Source organism: Python bivittatus, unplaced genomic scaffold, assembly GCF_059951505.1.
Source record: "Python bivittatus isolate LINGU-HERP-01145 unplaced genomic scaffold, Pbiv_v1 ctg000250_np1212, whole genome shotgun sequence".
NCBI lineage: Eukaryota > Metazoa > Chordata > Lepidosauria > Squamata > Pythonidae > Python > Python bivittatus.
In genome coordinates this window covers 563610-576649 of record NW_028277057.1, presented here as the reverse complement: position 1 = coordinate 576649, position 13040 = coordinate 563610, and the positions used below count along the sequence as shown (strand labels likewise).

General features: G+C 40.0%; 1 protein-coding gene across 1 annotated transcript in view; it reads right to left on the bottom strand.

Moving 5' to 3' along the window:
• Positions 1–3847: 3847 nt before the first annotated feature.
• CRYBG2 (crystallin beta-gamma domain containing 2) overlaps positions 3848–13040 on the bottom strand; it is a 29604-nt gene continuing 20411 nt past the window's right edge. Inside the window, exons 13-19 of the mRNA XM_025172057.2 lie at positions 12023–12135; positions 11144–11273; positions 10005–10144; positions 9091–9214; positions 7822–7980; positions 6952–7111; positions 3848–4804 (exon numbers count right to left, since the gene is read on the bottom strand). Coding sequence (XP_025027825.2) covers positions 4716–4804; positions 6952–7111; positions 7822–7980; positions 9091–9214; positions 10005–10144; positions 11144–11273; positions 12023–12135 — 915 coding nt within the window. The 3' untranslated portion in view covers positions 3848–4715. The remainder of the gene's footprint in view (positions 4805–6951; positions 7112–7821; positions 7981–9090; positions 9215–10004; positions 10145–11143; positions 11274–12022; positions 12136–13040) is intronic.

The window sequence follows — 13040 nt, the reverse complement described above, 5'->3', positions numbered from 1 at the left end:
AATCTTACACCCACTGGAGCTAAACAATGCACCCTTCAGGAAGTGGGTGACTTTTCTGTCTTAAGATCTTATCACCACCAGTTAATGGAGACATCATTGGGAGGGGAGGGGAGTGCACCGAACCACTTGTTTTGTGATCTGTGTGTACATGTGTCTCTGTGGGCTAATATCTTGGGTTAGAGCCAAACTGCAGTTGGAATTTCATGTTCAGCAGAAAAGCAAAATGGGAAGGAATGAAGACATTTAAGAATAGCAAAGAGGAGAATGTACTAGCAGTTTCCCTCTTGCATTTATCTTTTTTAATGTTCAAAACAGGATGCATGTGTCCCTCACCCACTCTACTTTGATACATCATGCTCCATTTCCTACAAAACATCTGAATCTGATGCTTCAGGTAAAGATATGAAACAATTGTTATCTACCACAACCTGCTTACCTCTTCTCAGTCTTACCTCTTCTCTGCATTCATAGGTGCAGAGGGAGAGGAAAGGCCATTTTTCAGTCACTTTGGGTACCCCACCCCACCCTGTTGTACACACACACAGAGCATTAAGAAGCCTCATTAAGCCCTGGGGAAAAACTTGCACACTCTACAGCCGGGGCAGGTCCTTCAAAAGAGTCATTTCCCATTTGCACCTAGCTACACTGTGAAGATGCCCTGGCAACATGACATTGGCTCCTTCTTCACAGCCCATGAGCGCGCCTTAAGGACCCATAGCTGCACTCTCTTACAGTACAGTTTGCCTCCTTGTTCCAGTACCTAACATCAACCTGCTAGGCTTTGTCACCCATTACCTGGGAGGGAACTCATGCATGTGTAGGGGCTTAAAACAAAGGCAATTAAAGCAGAGAAGGAAGCAGGAACGGTCTCCCTACAGCAGTGTTTCTGAAGCTTAGCAACTTTAAGAGGTGTGGACTGAAATCCACACCTCTTAAAGTTGCTGAGGTTGAGAAACACTGTTCTACAGGATCCCTCTACAGGAATGGAATTTTGCTACAGCACATTTCACACCTGCATTGACTTCTGCTGGTTCAAGGTATGGATGCAAATGCTTCCATATTCCACCTGCTCAGCAGTTTGGTCCTTAAAGTATTCCAAAGAGCCTGTCATAACCTGCCCCACATCAAGGAAAACCTTGCCCTCCCACATTTGAGGTACTTTCTTCCCAGGATCTGGGTGGAATGGTGGCCAGAAGTAAACAAGACAGGGAAAGAGGACATTACAGCAGATGTAGCTTGCCATGAAATTTCTTCTGTACTGCTATTAAGGTGAAGACACTCTCTTGTTTTGGGGCATCAAGCCACCAATGCAATGGGAGTTTCTCCTTTTCCTCAGAATGAAGCCCCTGCAAAATTATTCCAAAGAAAGGTGGGAAACCTGGTGGATTTATGGGTCATTTTCAAGGAATGTCAATTTAGATGCTTTTTCCCCATTACGCCGGGGGTCCTCCACATAGCATTTATGGGCACCAGTAAGCCAAGTACTCCTCTATTAGACTCCAGAATCATCTTCATTCCAAAAATGCCTTTGGAGTGTTTATATGCTGCACAGGCATTCTTAGAAAAGGAAAGTGGAAAGGCACTTCTGTACTGTCTCCATCTGGCCTGGAAAAGACCAAGGCAAGCTGGACGGTTGATAGGGCTCTGCAATGCTTAAGAGGATAGCAGAGGAGGACTTCACCACTTTGTTTTCTGCTAAATCAATGTTTTGTGCCAAGCCCCCATGGCAGCTACTTTATCAAAGGACAAGTTACCAGTAGAAGCAAAGTTTAATGGTAGGAGGGATTTTTTTTTTTTTTGAGTGCCCAGAAAAATGTGCCCACTAGCCTAAAGAGGATGGAAATCCTGCAGTGTTCTCCATAGCTTCTGAGTTAACTCAACCATCTGAACATTGATCTGGTTCTCCTCTTAACGTAAGGTCTGTTCTTATTTTAAAAGGCTTGGCAGGGCAAAAAATAATTCCATAAACTAGTGGAGCAGATGTCATGTGCATTTGTTTCTCACACATTCCTGTATGGCGCCACTGCCCATTGTGACTCTGCTGAATGTGCATTTGTGGAATGTCATGATGAGAAACTCTCCTCCTTAGTAGTAGAAGACGTGCAAATTGTTTCACCAACAAAACTACAGCACAGAGTTTGAACCCAACATTGCCCTCCAATGGCTGAAACTATGACGAGATGCAATTATTCCTGTAACTCAACTGTAACCTTCCACTAAGGCTATGAAAAATGTAAGTTCTGAGTCTGTCTATTGGGAACCAGTTTGGTGTAGCGGTGAAGGTGCTGGGCTAGAAACTGGGAGATGGTCAGTTCTAGTCCTGCCTGAGGCATGGAAGCCCTCTGCCTCAGCCCAACCCTCCTCACTGGGTTGCTGTTGATGTGGGGAAAACAGTAGGCAGGAACATTAGATACGTACTCTGCCTTGAACTGACCAAAAATAAAGATGGGATAAAAATTAAAATAAAATAAATATTGTGTGGGAATCAAGTAAAGAAGCAGATGGCATTAGAACAACAACAGAAGTAAGTGCTGATTTAGACCCCTGAAATATTAGAGGTGATAAGATGAGTCTAAACAGTAAGGATAAGTGTTGAGTAGCTAAACCTGCTCAACTCTTGATCTCATGGTAGTGTTCTTGGGAACTATATGGAAGTGATTTCCTGCTGGTTTCTTCTGGGAAATTTTTCCAACTTTTTATTCTAGCCCACAGCTTTACAATGTTTTTGTCCTCCATTTAAATATTAACCAGGTCCAATCCTGCTAAGCCTTTTCAAAGTTGGCTGAGTGCCACCGTTGGCTAAGAATTCTGGGAGTTTTAATTTCATCCATCTACGGGCATCAGATTGAGGAAACTGAGCTAAGCACTGTCTATTTTGACTGACAGCTGACCTCCAGGGGTGTAGCAGGCCAGGACTACTTTGCATGAAGACCTTTGACATGCATACTGTATTTTTTTCCTCTGGTTGCTGCCCTATAATGGGAGAGTTTTTTGCTCTTTTGCACCAGAGCCTTCAGCTTTGCCAGATGCTGTTTCATATGTTCCAATAAAGAGACCACCTTGTGTTTATTTCACTGCATGCATATCTCAATAGTAAAATCCCGTGTATGCATATGCACAAGATTCACAAATTAGGTGTTGCTACAAATCTCTACTGGAGGCTTAATGCATCTGTTTTTCTATTCCTTTTCTAAGGAAAAAAAATATTTTGCTGGTATCATCTTGAAAAAGGGATGATCTGAGAGCTAGAGGAATGCAGGTTGTAAATCTTCAATCAAACATATAAAATCTGCATTATATTAGAAAGTACCCTAGCTCATTAGTATCAAATTGTACTGGAAGCAGCAAGCAGAATATTTTTTCCAGCCATTGCAAATAGAAGAGTCAAGGAACATGCAGTGTGGGAGCATCCCACAGTGGCCATGATCTGATGTGCAGTCATTCCCTTTGATCCTTCCCCTTCCAGTCACCAGCTCTGTAAACATCTGTCATGTGGAATGCTTGGGATTAACATGGTTTGATAGAAATTCAGATGATCAGTAGCTCCATACAAAGTGGGCCTTTTATTCACATTTGAATAATGTTTGGGACTCCAGCTAATTATCATTAACTATTTCTTTGTGGACAAGTTCTATATATTTTATGCCCTTACAGGTGTGTGCCAGCTAACTGTCCCCAGATTTTAACATTATTCAAAAACTGTGGGAAGATTTCAAACATACAGTGCATGCAATAAAGCGAAAGAATATTTCTGAGCTAGAAGAGTTCTGCAAGGAAGAGTAGGGAAAAAAATCCAAATGGAAAAGTACTGTAGAAAGACTTTAAGCTGGCTACAAGAAATGCATGGAACATTTTATTTCTGCCAAAAGAGATGTTACAAAGTGTGAAAGGTGTCCAAACTTCTGCATCTCCCATATTCACTGTTTTCTTATTCAGAATCTGTAAACAACAGCACATAAACATAAGTATTCATTCACATATCTAGAAATATGCCCCATTTAACCATGTAGGGGTTGTGTCAGCTTCTGCATAGTTAGGGATTCACTGAAACATAGAATCTGATCAGAGGTTGCCTAAACTTTCAATACCCCTGTATATTTGGATAGCCATCATATCCCTCGAGCCTGTTTCAGTGGGAAATAATCAAGCAAATCCACCAGAGAGAGATAAGTTTATAAAAGCATCCTATTGTACATAGATACATAAATAGAATTTTTAAGGTAGGAAGGCCTTTCCCTTAGGAAAAAAAGAGTAAAAGGGACAAGCATGATTGTACATGCCTATATATGTTCTTATGTTAATTAGATTTCTCTTTAAATATCCAAACCAGCTGGTGATGCCTCTTCCTACTTGAGTGCCTGTGTTCAAGCAACTGCTCCCAGCCCTGTCCAACGGTGAAGGACTCTCCTCTTGGAATGCTGCAGTAATCTGGACCTGGGAAAGCATTACTCTGGGCAGCTAAAAAAAAGCATAGAGGGAAACAAATGCCCAGTGCAGGAAGGCTGAGAAAGTCAGTCTCAGATCTGTATGATTAAACAATTGTGCTTTTTCAGATGGTGAGCTTTGGGAAAGGAAAGGTGGTGCGTGCTGACCGAAAACAGCACCCGCATGGTTATCGTTTTCCACCCCAAACAAAATGCTACTTGTTCACGAAAAAACATGGACGACTTGCAAGGCGAGCTCCTGTTCTACTCATGATCCCATTTCTGCCTTCTTCACAGCACTTGAACATCCCAAATCTGTGTGGGTCTCTCTTCAGAGGACTCCCAGAGGACTGCGTGATCCCGGTCATAGGCTCTGCCTCCTAGCAAGAAAGGGGGAAATGGCACATGTGCTTTTGAAAGAAGAGATAGACAGTTTTACATAAATAACAGACACAGCGTGGGAAATCGGTTTCTTCCCACATCTTGTTCCACCCAACAATATATCTGAGCTCTGCCACATGTCCATCTGCAGTTACAGGCACTCATTCTCCATGCTCCCCGTCCCAGGAAAAAAAAAGTATGCACCAATTTCATTAAAACTGTTGCATTATTGCACGTGGCCTTACCGTATCCCACGCTCACATTAATGCAACAGAAGGGGGAAAGCAGAAAGACGTGGCGAGTAATCCTATTGACAGTATTAAGACATTCAATTTTAATGTTCATGAACATTCATTTTAAATTAAGTTAAAAGTGTTTTTGGCCCTGGCACCACTCTTTTTTCAATGTGGTTCTGGCATTTTGCTCAAAGAAGAAGAGCATCTACCAGCTAAGAGGAGGGTTTGTCATGAGAAAATGCCTGTAAGGCAATCTGTAGCATCATATTATACAACACATTTTAGTTATATATTACTATAATACTATGAGGTAATACATATCAAGTGCTATATTACTGCAATTTGCTATATTATATATTATAATATATAATATATTATTATATTATATTATATATTATAATATATATTATTATTATATTATACTGCATATTAAATATTGTGAAAATGCAGATAAGCATTTTAAACACATCTATAATATGAACAATTATATTATATATTACATATTTATATGCATTAACTATATATGCATTTTAAATGAAAGTACTATATTGCTATGCTGTATTCCATTTTACATAGCATATACTGTATATTCATTTTAAAAACTTTTACAATATGAATGTTGCTGTATTTACTATTTGTGTAACTATATATATTACCATGAGATAACGCCTATGAATATTTTTAGTTACACAGTATAAAGTACTATATAATATATTACATATTTCACTATAATGCATATAAGCACTTTAAACAATATCAACCATTATATATTACTATAATATATAATACATTATCATACATATTTATTTATAAATTACTATGAGATAATGTCTATAATAAACACACAATGTCAAGCAATATATTGTTGTATTTTGTTACAAATGTATTTAAACATAACTATAAAATAATGCAGATAGGCATTTTTAAAAACGTACAATATCAAGTATTATATTACAGTATTACAATATTTGCATATTTATATACAAGTAGTCCCCCAGTTTAAGAACAAGTTCTGTTCCCAAGGTCTGTCCTTAAGTCTAATTAGTACGTAAGCGAGAACAGTATTATTGTATAACACTGTAGAAGTAGTATTGTGTAATGAGCCATTGTATATTTAACTTGAATCACTGTGTATTTAACTTGAATTTTGCTACAAGAGGCTCCATTCTTAACTTCATAAACCGGGCATTCTTAACCCAGGGACTACCTGTATTACTATATGAATAAGAATTACTATTCAATATACTATATTACTCTTACCTATTACTCTGTTTCCTATTACTCTATTACAATTACTTATATACTATGCTCTGTACCAGGATTTCTCAATCTCAGCAACTTTAAGATGTGTGGACTTCAGCTCCCAGAATCCCAGCATGCTTAAAGTTGATACGGTTGAAAAACCCTGGCATATACTGTAGGCATTTTAAACCTGCATACACCATTATGTAGTAAATTGTCAGGCTCATTCCAAGAACAACAGGGAAACAATCCAAACAAGTTCAGTTTTTTTATTGCTTACACCATATAGACAGAATCTTGCCAGATTAAATCTGTACTACTCTAACCTAATGGATATACCCTGGGAGATTCTAGGGAGTGGCTATCCTAAGTCTCTTTCTCTTCCCACGCTCCTGCTCTGTACTGTGTTGCCTCTTGTCTCCCCCACTTCCCTCCTGGAATGTGCTCCCTCCTTCCTAAGAGCCTGGTTCCCTACTGCATTCCATCACCTACATGAAGTTTAAATAGAAGACATTTCTAGGAACCATCCTGGGGATGGGGGAAATTCTAGTGAATGCAGGTTTATCAGGCTATGGTCTGATCTCCTGCCAGAACAATCTCTCCTAAATTCTATCCTCTGAAACTGTCCTTTGTTCCTAAGTCAGAATTATCACTCCTCATTCTCTTACCTTTCACATCTAGGACTTTATCTTCAAACATTTGGCTGCATATCCTCCCAAATGAATCAACTCTCCATGTCTGCTGGGGCATTCGACTCTCAGACCATAACACCACTTTGGTGCCCTTCCCACCTGGACCAATCACCTGGAGACTCATATTGGGTGCAATCTGAAAACCAAGAACAGGTTAAGTATTTTTACCCATTCTGGTAAAAACTACCAAATATTGGTGGTTTTGATCTTCATCATCAAAGTAGCATTAAATTATGGGATCATTCCTCAACCTGATCTGGTCTAGACACATTAGAGGACAACCTCCATAGTCACCAGGTAGAACTATAGGGACTATACTCCAATGTATCTAGAAGATGCTAGCTTGTGCAAGACTGACTTTTAGTGGTGGAGGTCATCAACCAGAAGACTTTAAATTCATGGATGATACATGTCTGTCAGTGATTGCTAATCATGATGGCCACTTACTAACTCCAGGATCAGATAGGAAGCAATTAGCAAAAAATCTAATGGGGAAATCTAATGGGGGAAATGGAATGGAGAAATGGTTGGAATCCTGAATTGATGCATTCCATTCTGCAACTTTATGTTGTAAGTCCCATATCTAGAATATTACTCATCTTATCTGTTTTGGCCCTATTTACCCTACTGGGAGACAAGCTCCCCGGACCTGGGATTATTGTTTGGGTATGACCTGTGTTTCTCAACCGTAGCAACTTTCAGATGTGTGGACCTCAACTCCCAAAATTCCCCAGCCAAGGCTGAAAGTTGCTAAGGTTGAGAAACACTGGTCTAGAATCAGGTTGAGGTACCCTTGATTGCCTCAACCTCTATCTCTATCCAAGTGGTGAGGATGAAGGCCCTTACTTGGTTCTTCATAAGTCCCTCTTCATAGTACCAGATGCAGCTATTCTTGTCATCGAGCTCCGAAACCAGAACTCGTCCAGCTTTCATGTCTTCAACATCATCTGGGACAGAGAGGAAGGAGTTCAACTCTTGATTTTTTATTCGGAAATAGATCCTTCTCTGCAAAAGGGGAGGAGAGATGAGGGTAAAAATGGCACACTGTGAATTAGTTTGAATTGTCTGGGCTTATAAACTAGTCCTGTGCTGTGGAATGACATCTCTACAGTATCTGTAAACAAGACTGGGAATGCCTACTTAGATGTTACAGGAACACAGAGGAATAGAAACACAGGCAGAGAATTCTGCTTGCAAAGGACTACAGCTTTCTTTTTTTATATATGACTTTTATTGAAACTTTTAAAAAAGAAGATAAAAACTAAGCCAAACTAATATAAAGTAAGGAAGAAAAAAGAAAAAGAAAGAAAACAAAGAGAAAGCAAAAAGTACAAGAAAAGAAAAAATGTTGAAGAAAAATAGAAAAGAAAGAAAGAAAGATACAAAGAAGGGGCTTCTGATATTCTTCATAGCAGTTATAAGTACAATCATATTTTAACCCCATTCTCTAAAGTTACATCATAATACTCTTCTTTCTATAAGCTATCCTGTCTAATAATCAAAGCCATAAATCACAAGTTCATTTTTTTCATTTTTACACAAAAAGTCCATAATAGGATTCCAGTCACCAATAAATGTAGGTAGTGTCTTTTCTCTAATCAAAGTAGTGAGTTTGGTCATCTCAGCAAGATCTGTTGATTTCACTGACCATTCCTCCATTTCCATCTCTGTGCATATAGTAATCTTGCCCCAGTAATCATATATTGTCAAAGGACTACAGCTTTCATAGAGTTGGAAGATACCCCAAAAGTCATCTAGCCAAACTCACGGCCCCAGGAGGAAATGCACCCGTATAGCATTCCTGCGAGATAACCATCCTGCTTCCTTTTCAGCAGAGGAGAGACCATTGCTTTACAAATTTACCCATTTCCCTTCCAAAAGAACTTGTACTGTTGAGATGTTGTTCCTAATGTAGACTTACAATCCTTTCTTGGATTTAGAACCAGTATGTATTTATTCCTTGTTGTAATGTGCATAGAAATGACCACAATCTCCTATCTATTTGCTCTATTTCCTTCGAACCCCCCTCACCCCAGTAGCAGAGGGATCTATTTGGTTCAATTCCTTCTATGTTTACCCACCCACCCCAGATGATCAGAGAACTGTGAGACTCACCTGCCTGATGGGATACAGGGAGCCAATATGTTGAATCCCACTGTATGTCAGCCAGTTGGTGATCTCCATGCAGTCCAAAAGCCACTGGCGGCCACGGAAGTCACTGTGTTCACACAGCACCCAGCTGTAAATTGGAATCAGCAGTGAAACAAACCATAAGAGGAAAAGCTGATCAGTATCAGTTGTGAAAGAAGCCCAAGATACCTTGACTGCTCACACAGTCAGTCTCAAGGAGAAAAGTATAATGCCCTGAAAAATGATAATCTTACAGCAACTGCCCCAGTTAGTGTTCTCTTGAGATGTGTTGGCTTTCAGTTCTCCCAATCCTTCAGCCAGTGGGAGCCAGTTTGGTGCAGTGGTGAAGGCACCAGGCTAGAAAGCAGGAGACCGTAAGTTCTAGTCCTGCCTATGCACGAAGCCAGCTGGGTGACCTTGGGCCAGTCCCTCTCTCTCAGCCCTAGGAAGCAGGCAATGGCAAACCACTTCTGAAATCTTGCCAAGAAAACTGCAGGGACCTGTCCAGGCAGTTGCCAAGAGTCAACGCTGACTCGAAGGCACACACCCAGACTCCTTCAGCTGCACCCAGGGACAGCAACAGGTTGGGAAAAGCTTAGGGCAGAAGCCAGAACAAGCAAACCAAAGCAAATGCAAAAATATGCACCCAAAGACGTATATTAGAAGGAAAGTCCATATAAAAAGCATTGCCCAGTGGGGGAAATGGCTGATACACATACACAAGGAGGAAACAGTATGAATAAAGATGTATACTGTTTTGAAAATGCATTCAAAGTTTCAGATAAACTTTTTGAGACAACTTCATAAACATCTGGGCTGAACCTGTGATCTGAAAGGAGACAAACTCAATGCAAAGTGAAATGAGCCAACAGTCCACCCCTAGTTTTTTCTTTACTTACATCCCACCCTTTACTCGGACAGAGAGGACATGATTATTGAATCCTTCAGCTTGCAGGCTGCGCATTTCGCCATTCAGCTCAATCTCCTTCCCTTCGAAACACTCCAATCCATGCAGGAAGATGGAAGGCTCAGAGAAGAACTGGAAAAAAGCAGGAAGAGCAGGGAACAAGACAAAAACAAGGTGAGGGTTACTTGGTCAAACTGCAAAATGTGGGAAGTCTTGACGTGTGCTGTGATAGCATTTCAGTGAGAGATTGGCAGCGTGCCATTCTGAATTTTGATAAAGAATTCAAATTCTGTGAGATGTTGCTACTGCAATTAAAGGAATTTCAAGAGAACGTGAGTGATTTTGGAAAAGATGTCTGTGAGGTCGATAATAACAGATACAAATTGTTTCAAGTGCTATAGGATTTCCTTTGGCTTTGTTTATATAGAGGTCTCTTCTGGGAAAAATGGGGAAAGGCGAAGTGATAATGGACAGTATAAGACAGCCTTTCCATGGGGTGCTTTTCAGAAGTATGTTGGACTGTAATTCCCATTGTCATCAGCTTGTGCAGCCTATAATCAAGCTGACTGAAGATGATGTGAATTGTAATCCAGTACTTCTAAGAGGCATAACTTAATGAGGTGTAAAAGAATACAGCAATTCTCATTGGAGAGGGCATTGTGCAGAAAAAAATGAAAAATTCCATAGCCAGGAGATACTTTAGTAACCTAAGAACATAAGGCTCTCCTATCTATCAGTCAATCTAGCCTGGCATTTTCCTTTCCATGGTGACCCAGCAGCACTGCCAGAAGCCCATAAACAGAAACAATGCTCTTCTTGATGCCCCCAGCCCCAAAAGATTGCCCTGATGGCTCTAAATCAAATTACTGTAGTCATTCTGACTAATTGACCAGCCATTTCCATATCTTGTAGCAAGCAGTTCCTTAAGTTAATTGTGCCTAATTTGAAAAAGTATCTTCTTTTTCCTATCCTGAACTTACTGTTCACAATATTGGACAATCAAAAAGAGACACTCTTGAGTCAAACTTGACTCCAGGGAACATCATGGACATGTCCATGTAGTTTTCTTGGCAGCAACTGGATAATAAGAACTCCAGAGAAAAGCTTAGGAGGATGGTCATCGTGACTTACAACAGGGACTTTCTTCAGAGAGTGGATAGCCGTGGTGAAGCCACATCCCATGGAGGTCAGCGTTGGATACTCGCCTTCTGAGAGAACATGCTGCTCACCATCAAACTGGTGGCCATCATAAAGAATCCAGCTAAGAAGAGACAATTGTGTTTGATTTGTGTATGACTTCAGAGGCAGTGATCAGAGACTCATCAAAGGAATAATTATGAGTTCATGGAAACCTAATCTCCATTTAAAATTTACGTTTTATAGCAAACCAGCATCCACTGAAAATACACTCACATTTCTGGATGGCAATAATAGCTAGAAAGATTGGAAACTGAAAGTGGAAATGCTCTTAGAAAAAAAAGATAAACTCATTTTATAATTATATATAAAATGTAAGCTCAGAAAAGCCATAAGAGTGCCTCTCTGGGTCTTATTCAGTTCCTTAGAGGCCCAAAAGGAAAATGTTGATTTAAGCACCCTCCCCACCCACTTGTTCTTGGTGCAACTATGTTACAGTAATTTGTTTTTCTCTGTTGTTTTTTCCCATTGAAGTCAACAGCTCAGTTGACAGGACTGTCAGGGGAAACCCCACAAAATGACCCAAAATTATATTTTAACTACTTTAACATTGCTGCCTTATATGAAAAGTATCAACCCATTCAATCATTTCACTGTCTGAACTGTACTTTGGATGGACTTCCCTCCATGTGTGAGACCCAGGAGAATTGCTCCAATTGCCTCCTGTATAAACTTCTGGATCCTACGTTCTCTTTCCTGAGTGGAAGGGAACTGAGCACTGTTTCTTTGTGATCTGGAGCAGGAAACACTGGCAGAATGGCAAGAACAAAATGTGAATGAATGAGGGAGGCCTCACCAATGAAACATCATTACCTGCCTCCATTGACCCTGCAAGAACGGGGGATGAAGTTCTCTGGAAGTGATGCTTGGTCCTCCTTAAAAGTCATGGAGTTCCCCAAGAAATCAGGATCGGAGAACAGTTGGATCTGGGGAGCCAAAAATGTCTTGATTTGAACAAATTGCAGAGATAGACAGAAGTTGCTTGGAATACCTTTCTCACAGTTGTAATAATTTTATGATTAAAATGATTTTTTAAATTGCTTCTCCTTAAAGAATCCTGAAAACCAGCATTCTGATGTACAGTATTTATGTATCTACTATGTATTTGTAGTCCAAGACTAATCATAAAAGTGAGGAACAGCAAATATGGCAAATAAATGAAATAGAATAAAATTACATAAACACCTGAAACAGTTAATAATGTAAAGGAGGCACCAGGCAGGTTCTACAAGCCATGGTCTTCAGTGGGAATTTTGCAACCTTCTTCGGGGTTTCTGAGAATTGATCATATAAAAGAAGAGCAGCAATGTCAGAATCACCAGAGCAACTAAAATTACTGACAATTGGAGCTATGAGTTTCAGTTGCCATGGGGTACATAACAGGCATTTTAGTAGCTCATGTGATGCAGATTCAATTTCTGTATCTGAACACAGGTAAGTGTTGCTTTCATAGAGAACATTAGTGTATCTGCCAATTTTCGTCCTAATGAGTAGTGCCCTGATTCATGTCAGAGTAGAGTCTCCTGTGAGGAGCATGAATAATATATTAAAAAATACTGTATGTAGTAGGGACAGTCCAAAGCGGGGGAGGGGGGGCAATTACATGGTAAAAAGGATGGGAATATCTAAGTCCCAAATCCTCTGCACCAATTCTGTTATTATAGAGAAGACAGAAATTTATTGCCAAAGTCTCATGACACTCATCAAACTACAATTCCCAGGGTTGTTTGGAAGAAGCTGTAACAGTTAACCTGGTAAAATCATCATTAACAATGTAGAGCCTTTCTCTTCTGCTGATCCACCTATCTTTGAGTTAGCAGAAAACCAGACT